This window comes from Bombus vancouverensis, chromosome 12 (genome assembly GCF_051014615.1).
Source record: "Bombus vancouverensis nearcticus chromosome 12, iyBomVanc1_principal, whole genome shotgun sequence".
Taxonomy (NCBI): Eukaryota; Metazoa; Arthropoda; class Insecta; order Hymenoptera; family Apidae; genus Bombus; species Bombus vancouverensis.
The window spans coordinates 7,749,152-7,765,873 of NC_134922.1; the positions used below are offsets into that span (position 1 = coordinate 7,749,152).

Consider the following 16,722-nt stretch of genomic DNA (forward strand, 5'->3'; position numbering starts at 1 on the left):
GCTGGAGGTGTCCACGCGACGATGACTGACGGCCGTTGAAGAGCAAAGTTCCGTTTTCTGCCATCGTTTCTTCGTTTCCTCTCACTTTCCACCGGCATTCACACCGCCCTTCCGTTCGCGGAATCCCACCATACCTCGTCCCTACGGTGCGTAATCGATTTTGTGCGTTACGTTATTAAAATGGGGAGCAATGTACACGAGCGTTGTGACAAAATAATTTTTAACACACAGAATCCGGCGGAATAACTTGTGACAGCGTGCAGGACACGATTACTTGTAGAAAAATAAGAAAAATATATAGAATGAAAGCTTTTTATTCTCGGCTTGGTTTACGAGAAAATCGAGTTTGAAAACTGATCGAGTATACTGAAACTTTATATGGAATCACGTCGTGTCTGCTTTTACGTGTTATTCGACCGGATCCTCTATATCTTTTTCCGTTTATGTAATCAAATAGGGAAACAAAAGGAATTTACGTTACAACTATAAACGACAATATTCTTATGTATCATCAGAGCTGTCTTGCATAATCTTGAACTAATATCATTGATGAAATTGGTCAGTAGTGACAAATTATTACTAGTACTATACTTCAGGTTCTATAAATTTACCAGTTATATTGTTTGACGTAAAATTGTAAAATTGTAAAAGAGAGATCTATAACGTACGATCAGTACGTTAATATCGTTAGTTAATAAATTACTGTGCAGAAATGTCCAGATCGTCCCACAAGTAATGTCGTCTCGTACTTTGCGTTTTGAATTTCTAAAGTAAAATGTAACTCGGTTGAAATTTAGAATCAATGACCAACAGAGTTAGAAATTTATAATATTTGGCGAGTGAAATAAATCTCTCTTTCGGATTTCATTTTTTTCGTCATGTTAATAAAAATATGAATTTTCATAAACAGTGCACTAATAATCAACACGATGATACTTATGAAAGGACTTAATATATAAATTATACTCGTTTGCGCGAGCGTGTTGTCAATTTTATCGCGTGAAAAACGTCGTCGGTATTTTCCCATAGAATTGACTGGAGGAGGCCGTTGAAAAGCGCGACAGAACTCCGTCGTTTGCATCGGGCCTCAGACAACAAGTTTTGCGACATTTCTTTTTCTTTTTTTCTTTTCGTCTGGGGTATCTCGATTGTTCGATTAAAGGAAGGATAGGAGGGAAGGAGGTGCAGAGGATGCCGATGAATTTACATCACGCTGACGAGAAGGTTCCGGAGATCGAGACAATGTGTCGATGACGTGTTCCTTGTTTCCGGTTTCGATAGAATTTTAGGGAATTATCGATGGTATGTTTTTTTTCGGAATTTTGATTGAACGCTGCCAGCCACTTCCTGATAAAAATAAGCGCAGGTATTATCTTTTTTTTTTTTATGAATAATACTCGAATCAGGCGATTCATTAAATTAGTTGAATCTATCAAACTCTAATCTATACTTAATACTAGAGCCAAAAAAAGAGCAGAATCGTTTCGAAAATTCCTAAAAATACGTGCAAGTATCTTTCACGATGTTAATTAATTTGACGTTTAATTTTATCGAGCAAGAAACGTGATTACATGTACTTACTCGTTTTCTTCGTGTCGCTTTGATTCCACGTAACTATGCACCACGTATTTACGTTTATACTAGACAAGACCATAAATAAAGATATACATTCAAAATGGGCAAGTACGTATAGTCGTATTTCTGTCTCGACAAAGTGAAAGTCAAATTCGTCAAAAAATCCGCTTCGCGTTTCCAGCGATCGAAGAAATTCAGAATGAAAACCACTCGTGGCAAAACCTCTAAATCAGACTCAAACACGATGAAAATATCTTCACTTATTTTCGAGTGAAAATTAACTTGTCCTATAAAAAGCTTCGTTATAAGGTCGACAACTTGGTGACTTAATTGGTTATAGTTCTCCTGCGATATAATTACGGGTACATTTATAAGAAAAATCCTCTGATTTCACAATATAAAAATATCTTCCACCATGTGTATTAACAAGGTCAAGTTTTCCATTTTCTTCTTCATCGTCGAGGAATGTGGAAAACTGTGCGAAGAATGTGTGCAGGAAAGCGACAAGAAGTCGAGATTCCCGCGATTCCTGCGATTGTTTTAGACCAGGGAGAGAGAGAGAGAGAGAGAGAGAAAACGAGATAATGACGGAAAACGAGTATGAAAGAGTGGTGGGAAGGACGAGGTTGGCCAGATTAGACCATCGATGAGCCATTACATAATTATTATTTTGCAGATTTTGCCGATTAATCTGCGTCGTAATCTCTGAATCATAATAAAGAGAAACACGTAACAGCACGGAACTGAATTTTCGCGGGCGATTAACGAAGAATCGTTTCGTTGGGAACTGCTTCCTCCTCGTCGACGCGTTTTTTAAGCCGTCGCGATTATATGTTTTTCTTTTTTTGTCTTATCGAACCGAACGATCGTAGCTTTATCGCGCAGAAAATAATATTATCAACGCGCTGTGACAAAGTACGTACGGCGGATATCTCGGCAGAGACGAAAAATGTCGCGGCAAACAAACGGTGAAAAATTGTAAATACTGCATAAATACCGCTTATCTGGCACGATGACATAAATTATATTCTCGCTGGTTCGTGATTCACTGAATTTCCCTGGCCAATGCGTTATTATCGCGCGCTTGTCAGCTCGTAAATGGCTTAAACCGTAAAAGTAAGAAAAGACGGTGAATACTTTTTACGAGCTGATGATAAAACGTTGGAGCGAAAATGGAATCGTTACACCACGCGAGAACAGCGAAAGTTCGGACCGTTATATTTGAGACGAAGAAAAAGAAAAGACGGGCCGTCAGATTGTGTTTTTCTAAAAACACGAAACCAGTTTACGCGAACGGAGACGCGATTAATTACGGACGTAATTTCCTTGTTTACCACTCGCCCGTCGTTTTCTTCCATTCGTTCGATGGTTTCTCTGAATCGATGCGTTCGATAGTCGAATTCCTCGTTGCCTTTTAAAAAATACTTTTAAAAAATACGAAGTTTACTCGAAACTTTGATACAGATATCGCAGAATTTATTTAATGAAAAAGGGGCAAGAAACGACCGTACTTTGTATATACTTTCGACAATCTTCTCTCTGAGTTTTCAAATACTCTGTAATATTTCATTCCTTCGGGATACGTTATATTTACGATATATTCATCGACGATAGAAACACATCTTTGCAAGGAACAAGAATGAGTAGAATGTACGCGAAACTTTACCAAATCGATGATCGATCTCGATTTTTAATTCTTCGACTCAAAAGTATCTTCTAAAGTAGTAACAGAAAAAGAAAAAAGTTCAAAGTGAACATAAGCGAATTTCCAGATAAAACCAACATAGTCGACTCTCGTCGAGAGTGACGATTAATCTCGCGAATTCTCTTTCGGGATAATAAAAATATAGGAAGAGATACAAAGTATATATATATATAAAGATTCTCACTAAGATTAAGACTGTTCTCATTGAAAGAGCGAACGTTTCCCCGCGTTTTGCAGCTGGAGCAGCGCACGTAAGCGCGTCGCACTCGCAACTGTTTCAGATTCCCGGCCGTTGCACGAGATTGTGCCAACGGATGCCATGGCGTTTTCCTCTTATGGCGGGGATAATGCTGACACGGTGGCACATACGCGTGAACACGCGTGGCACGTGTACGAAACGCGTTGATTATTCGCGAATTGAATTTCGCCGGATGCGAAACGCAAAAACTCGCTGCGTTCACATTTTTCGCCTCACCTTCCAGCCGTGTCACTTCAAAAAATCCTATTCTTCACGGAACACGCGATAACAATACCGAAAATCACAAATTTCTTTTCTCGAGAATATCTGGTTGTTTGAAAATTTCTTACTGTTTCTGACAATCGAGGGTATATTCTGCGTTACATTTAACAGGATTGCAAGAGTCACGAATCTCTGCCAAATATTTGAACGCTAAGTTTGAGAGGAATATCGTTTCTACTTCGAATAAGAAACCGAAATTGACCGATTGAAAAGATTGAAAAGATTAAAAAGATTCCTTGAATATAATACAGTATGACAAAGATCGTACGTGCCAGTTTCGCAATTTTCTTTCCACAATTTTTTATATGAAACGTCAACGGAATAGTTGATTTGATAGAAGTGGAAAAAGATGGGTCGATGGGAAGAATTCTAAGAGGCAATCTTGTTAAAATTCCTTCCCGAAATACGTAACAGGCTATCTCGTTAACGAGGCTTTTTCGATGACACTTGTAGTTTTTCGAAAGAAAAGATTGAATGATCAATTGGGCTGTTCCGGAGTGACGTCTATTCTAAAATAAAGAGGAGCGACAATGTTATAAATATAATATTTTAAAGTTGTTCTTTGCGGCATCTTGTGGCCGTAACAAACTTATACAAGTAACACACATACTTTTCGAGCAGATGAACACGAACTGTATATCGGGACGATAAAATTGACAAATACTAATTTTTCTATATTTGACAGTTTCATTATACCTGCTAACAATCTGATAATCAAAAATTCCAAGGTAAATTTTGAAAAGAGATTGCTTCTACCAAGCGATCGAATTGACCCTTTAAAAAATGGTAAAGCTGTCATTGAAAATCCTCCGGCCACTCGACTCAAGTTCCAGCAGATGTACGTTAGCCTTCGATTATTGAATTGCCATCATTGAATTTGAATCTCTTGTAACGATCAACTTCTTCCAGCTTCTGCAACGTTAACAATATCCTTCGTGAAACGGCTCGTTCGTGAAACGTGCAACTTAAAAGTCATTCAAACCAGTCTCGAGTCGTTTATTAACGAACAACTGAACCATCCCATCGAAGAATCTGTCGTTTTACCTGTTTTTTAATGATCGCGTCGATCCTTCCAGTTTGACGACGAAAAGCAAAACAAAAAAAAAAAAAAAAAAAATAAAGGGTATTTATCGACAAATATCACGAATCTGTTGGTGGCGAGGGTTAAATAATTGCGGTGGGGTTTAATCGTGTGCGTGATCGTCGCCACGGGAGCAGAAGAGGGACGTTTCCGGTAGGGAGAGTGCAGAAACTTGCGCACGTAAGCATTCGAACCGCGATGATTAGGTTTGGTCGGTCGTTACGATGCGATTCTTGCGGTTGAATTCGCACGATCGGCAGATCTGCGCCAACAGATGATCCGTATCCGTCTTACCGAATAATTGGGTAATCGTGTTACACACTGGGCTTGTCATTGCAGAAATTTGCTGTTTAGCAGACGTTCAAATTTCCGTCGTGGCAAACGTGTGCTTCCAGCAGAATTTACGAGTTTTAACGGTGAACGATGCGTGTAAGCGGTAGATAGCGCGAAATAATGGCAAATTATTTCTTTAGCGGACAAGAATAATGAATTATATTATTGAGCACGAGAGTCTGAATTTAGCGTATGAATTTTCTATGAATTTTCTATAAATTTGTGGATCATCTTCTGCGTTCTATTGTCAGACTCTGAATTTCCTCTCTTCGCGTACGGATTTAATTTTTTTACTTGCACGTACAAAATCCCTTGTTACGTTACAACCTAAAAATAGCTTCTAGCGTTATCGTAAAACAGAAGTATCGTAAGGTAGAAGCAAAATTGTAAACGTTAAGTTTACACCAATGTTTCGTGCGATACAGAAAATTTGTATCTATATCTTTGCATACAGCTTACGCTTTCAACTTGATTAAATTTTTGGTTAATAATTAGTAGTTTCTTGTTTGGAACAAATTGGTAGTCTTGAAATTGCATTCTTGAATTCAAAGGAACAAGAAATATATTTTGAGCTGAAGTAAAAGGTAAAAGATCCAGCTTGGTTTCCATATAGTTGACAAAGAAGCGAAGAAGAAGAAATTGACATCTTGAGAAATATTCGTACGAATATACCGTATCTGTTAGCATAATTGATTGCACTATACGTGTATGCTAAATATATCTATATCATAAGTATCATATACCATGTATACCATATGTGATATATCTGATTCCACGTGTATCGTAAAAGCAATTAATAAAAAGCGTGGAATTTTCTGTTCGAAAACTTGAAAACCGTTAGTACAACGAATTGTTAATTAAATGGATGTCAAGTTTGGAATTTTTCAATTCTGAAGTATTTAAGGAGTATTCGAATGAAATAAAGCGAATCTAAAGATTTTAAAATTCAAATTATTTAGTCACTCAGCTGATATTTAATTCGCGCGTTTCGAAAGAGAAAACGATAAAAGCGCCTTGGCCGTCGTACTTTTTTCTCATAGGAGAAGTCCAAACGACTTTTTTATCGACCGATTTTATTGACACTTTTGTTACACGTTGATTCCCATTGAAGTTGAATACAAATGTCAACGGAGCAACATGTATCCTATTCAAGAGACCACTCATTCACCTGTGTTATATACAGTTACGTTCATTGTCATTCGAACTACGGAGAATAAAGAAGCCGGTGATGTTTATCGATGATATCTCGAATAAAATAAAAAGGAGGCTGTTCTACTTTTTGCGTCGACGTGTACCAAAATTGAACAACCTTGAGAAAATCTCTGTTATCTCCCGTCACAGTAACGCGGTGTGGCAAATTTCTTCATACAAACGAATCAGACTTGTGAAACATTCAAAATCGACAAACTCGTAGGAACAGCTGTCGAGTAGCAGCTTCGAAGCTAATACAACGCGCTCTGTCTATTCGGCTTCGAAGGATAAACATCATTGTTAAGATGAACGGAAAACGGCTGACTTGAGGAACAAGATCAAGATTCGAAATAATTACGATACTACGTAGAAATTGCACAATGGAAAAGATTTCTTGGAAAAAAACTCATCATGTTCTAGACGATCGAAGCTTTCGTGACCACCTGCATCGTGCACGACAGCAGGTTTGATTTCGTGTCGAGTAGGAAGGAGGCTGACACGCGATCGGATGTCGGAAAATTCGCGTACTGCCGGCCATTAATCATCGATCATCTGACCGGCCGTTTCGTTGTCTTTCCGCGGTAGATCACGTGAACGAAACGATCGTCGTGCCGATCAATTAACGCATTCCCTCACGTCATCGACGTTTACCTTTCAAACGAACCAGTGATACCAACAGCAGCCACAAAAATCCATCCGATTCTCGTCTTATCCCGCTTGCTCGAATTGCGGATTTGTCGCCGGGCTTTATCGATTATTTCACGGAATTTAAATCGAAAAGGGAGAAAACACGCGCGAAATTTCCACTCACAGCGTTGAAATTCAAGTTCGAGTCATCGACACGGTTGGCCACGTGATCTTCGCCGCTTCACAGATGTCGTTCGATCGACTGCGTCACTTTTTGAATTACGAATTTCCCGCCACTGCAACGACGCGCCGTTTCGCGATACTCGAACGGTTTCGCGGCGATTTTTCGCGCACAGATCGTCGAGATTTTTCTGCTCGACGATCGAAAAGACCGGAGTGCGGCGAGGTCGACGTTGAAACCTGGTGAAACTGCAATCGCGTTGCCAACGAGCGTACCGAGCAGCGAGCTTGCCCAGTGACGTCAACGCACCTTCCTCGTCCGCCTTTATCCCTTCCATTTTCTCTCTTACCTAGCCTTTTCCTCCTACTTCTCAACGAGATCGAGGATCGTCGATCAGCATTGAGTCACGTACACATTCGCAACGTCGTCTTGCCTGACGACCTATGGCGTTGTCTCGTCTTCTTGTGTAGCGAGCCTTTATCTTCCTTTCTGCTTGTCGCGATTTTTTCTTTCATAAATTAGGGTTATTTCGTATTGCGAATATTGGAAGGTTTATAGTCTATCGTTTGGCAAATGAAGTAATTTTTGTTTAATTTCCACGTTAATTTACGGCAATTGCACGGTAATTTACTGTAATGTTAGTGAATCGTGTGTGTGTGGTAAATAACATGTTCTAGGTTACAGAATTCTACCGTATAATTGTATAACTCTACGTGGAATGGCATAATTATGTAGCTTGTAATTTGTAAATTTGTTTAGAAAATTTTCTTTCTCTTACTAGCAAAATAATCGCGTTATTGCCATGTAGAGGAATTTATCGGTATTGGTAAGTTTCAACGACTTCCAAAGTTTCTCAATCGCTAATAATATTATAGTTGAATCGTGCAAAAGGGCTGAAATATTGGTTTATTAAATATTAGTAGGAATAACATTTGCATCACTAATTTCTCTCGTCCATCGATCTAAATCTTTCTCCTATCTATTAACGAAAAATTATTCAAATTTCCTATTTCGTGTCTTTTTTCAGAAACCTACCGCTTTTATTACTCGCGTATATATCACTTTATGCTTATTCGTAAGTTTAATGTCATTGAATCACTCGGAGATAAAGTACCGTAATTTCTGAAATAAAGCAACAACGATTACTCGAAAGAGATTCTCACAATATCGTTGATCGAATCGTCAATTTACAATTGTTATTGTCCCACTGAAATTCGATCGGAAGTTTCCAACGAAAATGGCACTAAGTTAGTCTAAATTCCACAAAGTCTGCGCTCGATCAACGTCACCAATGGCTGAAGCAGAGTTATCGATTCGTTAGTCAGACTTGATTCATAAGCCTTGAAGAATTTATGAGAATTCATAGAAGCAGTATGTTGGAGATGCTACGCATATTTGATGAGATTTAAACACGCGAACCATGAATGTTGATTTTGGCATTGGGTTTTTCGGCTATACTAATCGAGTAGTTCTCAATTACTCTGTTGCTCAAGGTATAGAAAGTCGTCACAACTGTTAGTCTTGAAATTGTCTTCTCCTTCGCTTGAAATTGTTTTCTTAGGTCTCGTTTAAATCAACCAACCTATCCAAATTCAAGCAATTAAGGACGAAGCCGATAATCCGCCAGAAGCTTCTAAATAAATATTTCCTCGAAATTAACCTTCTCTCAAGTTCAGGAAATCGTAGAATCTACTAAGCAGGTAGAAAGAAAAAAAATAGGAATTTTTGAAATTACCATATTTATAGCGGCGATGTACGAAAACATAATTCAACGAGGCAGAGCTGTCGAAGAGAAGATTTCGGACGAGATGTGTCAACGGAACGTTGATTCTCAATGGGTTAAATAAAGCAACGAGACAATATCGTTCAGTAAATCAACAATTTGCAATGATGATTGGCCCACTAAAATTCGATCGTGTAGGCTGGTTTTCAACAATGCTTCCAATCTATTATTTCATTCGCATAACGCTGCTCGTTAGATAATTTTTCGTTGATCGCGAGATCGTTTCGCGAGCAGAGCACGTGCGTACACGGTGCATCGGCTTGTGTGCACACCGTACACGCTAATGTGCACTAACATGGGCCAGTGTGTACACTGGTATCCACTAATGGGGGACACACTTCGCCGTGATAATAACCAATTACGTCAACGAGGCCGGAGGGCACGACCGTGACGTTTCGATGAGTGCCGTCAGTACTCTGACAAGCAACGATCATCATCTGGCCTGATCCGTCCAAATCTTCCTTCTATGGGCCATCGATTTTCATATTCTACCATAACAGATACTCGATTCGATGCAACCAAGGTCATTGATATTTGAAACTTTCATCAACGTTAGAATTATCGTACAAGTGGAAGTTACCAGTTTGCGTAATTTTCTCATCCAAGTTTCACGGATTCGCAACGTTGTTTATAGACTTGAACGACTCTTTATAACTTTTCATGGAAGATTTGTATACTTGAAACAGCGCATTTTTGTGCAATCGATCGTTTCAGGTTCTTTGCATTAAATCGAACGTATACTCGTTGAAATTTTTAATCGAATGCGTAGAGATGCAGGGATATGATATTGCATAGTGAATGAACGAGGAATATCGTCCTCCGTATTTAAGAATATTCAGAATTTTCAGTATTTGTCAGATAAATCGTATCGAAGATGTTTGAGATAATTCGTAAAATTGAAAATCAAAGAGTCGGAATTCCATTAATTAAGAGAGGAAGGAATAAATCAAGTCGGGATATACACAGAATACGTTTGAAGTAATTTCCAGAAATTTGAGAAATTTGAATCATTTGCATACTCGCCTCCGTGCATGATTCACGACTTAACGAATTTCCTGGACAGCTGATTCACTATTGAATGAAATCCACGTGAGGGCCGGTAATTAATTATAACTGTAGCGTCATTCATTCGTACGTATGTATGTTTTCATGGAAGATTCGTAACTTTTCTCGTAAATTGCACGAGAAAAAGCGTGCAGTACGCGCGTTGCTATCGAAATGCACGAGCTGAATCGGTTTCAAAAGTGTGACGACCTTCGAGTACGGCTATCTTAGTCACGATTGTTGTGAAAATGAGGCAAACGAGCGCGTAATAAAACTCTTTTTCAAGTAATCATTCTTTTTCTCGCCCTCGAACATTGACAATGATTTTACCGCTAGAAAGTACCCGTGTCTTCGTCGTGGCTCGTCGAGGTTACCATTTCTCACCTTGTGACACTCATCCTTGCCTTTTATTGTTGCGTCGGGATACTAAAACGTCTCGTGATACTCCTCCGCTTTGGTTCTTTGACCTTTTGTTCGCGAAAATTTACGATGGAATTCGCGATGGATTCTTCAATTTTTGAACTACGAATCGTATGATTCAAATTGTAAATTTTATTTTCACTAATCCTTATTTAGTTCTTTTCTCGTTTAAAATTAAATTCGAAAAATGTACTCTTCGGTTGGGTTGAAGAATTTCCTTTACGATAAATACCGTGAATCCGTCAATTACTTTTCCGTTCAGCCAATCGCGTACTCCTCTGTTCTTCTGAAATAAAATCTGCAAGCAGATCCCTCCTGCACGATTGAATTCAATATTATTGATAGAATTTTATCACGAGTTAGAAACGATCAGTATCGATAGAGCTTCTTCGACAATTTTAACGGCAATACAATTTTAATAATCGTAAAACAAATGAAATTTTGTAAATTACGAAAGAGGAGTATACGATCTGCAACTTGTCGCATAAATAAATAAATACAATGATAAATATTATTAACAGAAAATTATCGCAGACACGAACAATTCTACACGTAATTTTACAGCGCTAAAAATTCCCAATAAGATCTTTCAATTAAACTTCTTCCATGATCTAGAAAGTAGCCGTGGCGTCAATGACCACAATAACCGAGGTTTACCAGGTGTAATTGCTACTGTCACGTTCTGCAATCGCGTTATCGCGAATCTCTCAGTTTCTTATTCAAAACAGGCATTGTCTGGGCGACAATGAGCAGCGTCTAGAATGACAGCACGAAGCACGAGAATAGAGAAACGACGAAGCGTATTACCTTGCAACGCGAATTGCGACATCCTTCTCTGGGACTGTCCTCGGTCTGATATACCGATTATGCGTTTGCACTAGGTTGCGAACACCGATTTGCATGTTTCTATTCACACCTCCAATTGCAATCGAGCTAGCTCTTCCTTCAATTAACACCGATCACGATCTTCCATGTGTCATGTGGTTTAAAGTCGTATTATCTTCAAGCAACTAATTACTAGGTCGTGGATACGTAAAGTGGAATATCGCTGTGGTCGATTATCATTCATGTTAAAGAAGAATAAATTTTGCAGGGATCATGCACGTATATTGAATGTTAAGGATGTTATGAAATGTTATGAAAGTATCAAACTTGTGTTAGTTATTGTCACGTATAATCAGGAATACTCGCGCGTTTCTTTTTTTTACGTGAGTTTGAACTCGAAGATAGCGACGTGGAAATTGTTGGAAACATCTTTGCATTCGTGTGAGATTACAGACCTCTGTTCTACCTGGACAGTGTTTCAATACGTAAATAATTACTTCAATTTGCTGCCTTTGACGAGTATGCTCGTCATGCGTAAAAAGTATGTACGATTTGCTGTTCGAATTGCAATCTTGGTGAAAACTAAAATACATTCGTAAACTTTAAGCTGTTTTGAATATTTGCGCGCCAGGACGAAATAAAACGAACAAATAGAAAGATGTAAATAATTATTACGAAAGAAGCGTATATAGTGCGAACAATGCGACACATTTTAGGTACCTGCTTAGGTCAAGCTGGTTAAAAGAAATCAGACTAAATTGAAATTTCAGAGTAGGGTGACTATGAGACAGATCTGCGATATAAAATATATTCAAAGCGGAAGATACAAAGGCGAATTATTATTTTGCGTGGGCAACGTGACTCATCCACTTTCGATCTCTCACTTATTCAAGACACAAAGAAGGCATACGATTGGAAAGTTTTCCATTTGCGGAATTTCATATCCTACTACCTATAGGAAATTAAAATTTCATAGGAAAAGCTATCGAAACTAGAAAATAGAATATCAGGAGATATATTCGAAGCGAAACATATAAAAATTTCATCTGAACAGCGTGACTCGTTCGTGATCTTCGATTTCTAGATTTGTGTGCAAGGGTGTTTCGTAACTGTCGTTTCCCGAATTTCCTACTCTGCTTCAACGAAACAAAAACGAACATTTCACGGTAGAAGAATGCGCGAAGAGCGACCGTGTGAAAAGCTACGTATTTTCAGCATAAAGTATACGAAGATAAGTAGTCGTTTTATTCGAGCAACGTGACTCGTCCACTTTCGATCTCAGTTGCCTCGAGACACAGAAGAGTGCACAGCTTGGATGCATCGCGAGCTTGCGAGGCAGGTGAAATGTGTCTGGAGAACAAGGACACACGGCGATGTACTTGCACGAAGCTACGTGCTCGAGGAACTTGATAGCTGGTTTAGCGTGTTTCGCGTGGTGTCATGGCTCGTATGTGTGGAAACTTGGCATAAGAAGTAGGGGCGAGGAGGGAAGAGGTTAGGCCGAGATTAAACAATTGACTGGCGTGATAACGAGGGCACTTCCCGCCACTAAACTCATCCTGTCGTGTCGTGTCGTCTAACCTACGTGGCTCTCTGGATCCACTTAATCCTCTGCTCATCCAACTGCCCTTCAGGCCATCGCGTGTTGCATCATAACGTGGAAATGCCTCCTCGTACACCTCGCTACGAATTACCTTCGTTCCAAGCGTCGTGGAAATGTAGCTGAACAGCTTCTTGCACGCGACAACTTGGCTGTTGCCAATGCTTTGTATTTTATTAGTCGATTAATTCGGAGTCATCGCGTTGAATTTTAACCAGTTAGCTGTTTTCGACGAGTTTCCAGTGCGCAATTTATTGTCTAAATTGTAATTTAATAATTGCATCAAATTGCAGTAATAAAATTAACAAATAAAACAGTCGTTTCTTCGCGACTTAATTCTTGAGAAGACTTATTAGATATCCTACTCTTATTGATTTTCAATTAAAGAAAAATGGTGCTGAAGCCAAGGAAACGAGAGATTTTAAAATGGTAATTTGGGTGTTTTTAATTAAGGATGCCCAGGGAAACCATACAAATTTGGAGACGCAGAATTTGAGTAATTGTTAAGTGAAAGCTGTATTAGATTCGAAATACCGAAATAGTTTATATACGTAATTTAGGTTTGATGATCCTTATCGAACAAATGAAACTTAACTATAGTTGTGATTTGTTTTGGTTGAATTTTTGTTCCACACTTGTACCACAGAGTTTCGTATTTTATTATTTCGATAGACGTGTTACGCGTGTACAGGACGCGAAAGTTTGGAATTAGTTTTTCTACAGTTTTTCTACAGATTCGTTTTATGCGAGACGGATAACGAAGCCGATGTCAGCTGATTCAGAGATACGATCAGTAAATGTCGATTAAATTTCACAGCGACCAATAGGAACGACAGTCTGCGTAAAAAGGTCAGACAGTGTCTGGCCTTTAAAAAATCATTCAGTAATCATCGCGGTTATATTCCACTGACTTACTTCGTACGATATCCTTCCGAATGATCAAAGGGCTCGTACAAATTCGTTCTTTTTCTGCAGAAAAAAAAAGCGAAAGAATAATTTCTAATTTTCACAATGATCTTCTAAATTGCATCTTTCCTTTTAACAAAATATCGATCATATCGCGCAATTAAATATCACAAATGCGAAACACGACAACTCACTTTTCCTGTCTTTTAAATTTCCAAACTCAATGAAAGCAAAATTGGAATCATCATCAAATTTCACGTGTACGTCACTTTTCGTATTATTTCATACACCGAGTCTCGGCACTTCTGGCTACTACGATCATTGCCCACAGTTGAAAAATTTGGTAATTCGATTCTTATTATAATCTTATTACTATAACGCATGTTGCTACGGGAACAAAGTTTCTGGCGAATTACGATCAGTGCGCGACTCGTTGATGCGAACGTGTACCAGAGAGATAAGGTTAAACGAGCCCGGAAATCGTCAGTTAAGTGACACGGTAGAACGATCTTAATGGCGATAAGGTAAAAGAAATTGTCCCTTTCATTCAATTTAATCCCGCGATTCTCATCGAGAGAACAGCACCGTGCGTCCGAATGAATCGGATGCTTCGCATTCCAAAACAAGTCCAGGAGCAGCCTCGCGACTTCTTCCCTTTTGCGTGACATCGTAACGTAAACCTCCGAATATTCTTTTAAACAGCAGATATCGGCAGGCGATACCGAAGAAGAAGAATAAGAAGTCTTCTACAGCTTCACGTCTGAATTTCGCGTTCGTTCTAACCGAATCGAGGAAGACGAGTTAACTCGTCGCTCGAATTTCCCAATCTCTTACGTATCAACGTTTTTACTGTTCGATGAAAATCAACTCAGGTCTGTCGTCGCTTGTCCGCGAGTCGTTCGTGTCCTCGTGATCCGATCCATCGATAGCTTAATTCGCGCCGATGAGTACGACCGGTTAAAATGGAGAGCGAAGGCGATGGAACAAGAGAAACGATAAGCGTAAAGAAGCGAAAAAGAGAAAGCGAAAGGCGGAGTTCGTACTACTTCGATCGTTGGAATCGTGCAGGATGCTGGCCAGTTAGTGGAACTTAAACGGCGCGTATGTATGAAAACTACGCGGCATGACGTCTTTGTGTCCCAGTTAGAACAATTTAGAGGCCCAGTTGTACGGCGAAGGCAAGTTGTTTTAAGAGGGCACGATCGTTGCAAATCGCCCGGCGAGTAATTGATCCTCCTCCGAGGCAATTTAGCCTCTAGAAATCTAAAGCTTCTAGCTCGTTTTGGTCCCGTGGTTCATCGATAGCGGAACGGAAATCCAGTCAATTAGAAGATGTCCGAGATTTTCTGCTCTTTTTGCTTCCCCCTGGGCCTGCTGACGTAAATGCTACGTGTGTGCGTGGAATGGTTAACGAACGAGGGGGGTCGTTGATGATTTAATGCAATCTCGTTTCAGGTCGTTCAAGGGGGTACTCTAATTTCGAATTTTCAAGAAAACCATCTCTCTTCGTCTGTTTTACGAAGACGTAGGTTCTTGAAATTACACCTGCAAAAGCATTTTTTCGAATTCGTAAAATTAATTCTGTCGTGCAGATTCAAGAAAGACGGCAAACAGCAATTCGAAACGATATTTCTAATTCCAGCAACCATCGTCGAACGATTATTTCTTATCTTTCGTCCCGCGAGACACGAAAGAAGTCGCCAAAATCTGACTCTGTAATTTCAGAATGTCACCGCTTTTTTTTTAAATTCTTCTTTTTTAAATATTTCTTTCGCAATCTAGTTCATATCCTAATTATATTTATAATATTTGGAAGTTTTTGGTTTTTTCGATTCAAATAAGCGAAACGTACGAGAGTCTGTACAATTCAGCTATATTCGTTTGAAGAAAATTCTTTGTCAATATATACGAGGAAGCTGATATCAAACCTCTTGCGGTTCTTCTAGAAAAGAAATTCTCTAGACTAAAATAAGTCTTCTCATAAGTCTTCTACTTAACTCCTTAACCCCTTAACGCACAGATCATTCCTTTATTTATTAATGGAAATTTATTACAGTATAGTGGAAAACAAGCGAAAATGCAATTATATACACAACATGTTTCTTTATGACATATATGGACACCTTTCATAATTCATATAAATTATCGTATAAATTAAATATATAAGATACTATAGCTTGAATGCATATAATAATCGCTCAAACTAGAACCAATATGGATATCTTTATTTATAAAATACTGTAGTTTTTCAATCCACAAAGATCGATGTCAAAAACAATTAATTCAGTGAAATCCAATCTTCAAATACACATATCACGTTAAATACGTGCGTTAAGTGGTTAACGATGGTCCACGTTTGCTCACCTACACCTGTTCCTGATAGAAAACAGCGTGCCTAGGGAGATGATTCGTTTTGGATGAATCGCCCTCCAACGCGTTCCGAGAGGGAAACTCCTTCATAGGCTCCATATCTATCACGTGGTGTTCGACGTCGCCTAAGATGAAGCTGGTCTTTTTCTGCGGGCCCTTGTGATTCTCTCCCAGGCTGGACCTCGAGGAGGTGAGAGGATGAGGCGAAGGTTCGCGATACGCTTCCGAGGATTCCGCGAACTTGGTATGTCTGAATGAATGAAACACAGATTAGCATCGTTTCTATAATTAAACGCGGTCTTCGGATTTTCATTGAACATTCGAATAGAAGGAAATGGAAGGCCAGATTCTAAGATTTCTAAGAATTGTCCATGATTTATCGTTGTGTCACGCTTTTGGTTTCTCTCGAGACGATCGCGTTGCGAGCAGACCGCGGATTTTTATGCATTTCTAAGAAAATTTTAAAGTGAAAAATCTTGAAATTTTTAAATAGAAAAATCGCACAGGATGCAACGTTTTATGAGAAAATATATAAAAATATCTAAAGCGTGGAGATTTCTA

At 39.0% G+C, this 16,722-nt stretch overlaps 1 protein-coding gene across 6 annotated transcripts in view; it reads right to left on the reverse strand.

The window, feature by feature from the left end:
• Positions 1-6: 6 nt before the first annotated feature.
• The window catches only part of LOC117155147 (ATP-sensitive inward rectifier potassium channel 12), a 42,221-nt gene continuing 25,505 nt past the window's right edge, over positions 7-16,722 (reverse strand). For 5 of the 6 annotated variants that reach the window (XM_076623262.1, XM_076623260.1, XM_033330785.2 and 2 more), the window contains one exon: positions 15,801-16,411. In XM_076623262.1, coding sequence (XP_076479377.1) covers positions 16,156-16,411 — 256 coding nt within the window. In that variant the 3' untranslated portion in view covers positions 15,801-16,155. Of the gene's footprint in view, positions 142-15,800; positions 16,412-16,722 lie in introns of those variants that run through there. The other variant, XM_076623261.1, reaches the window with a different exon arrangement.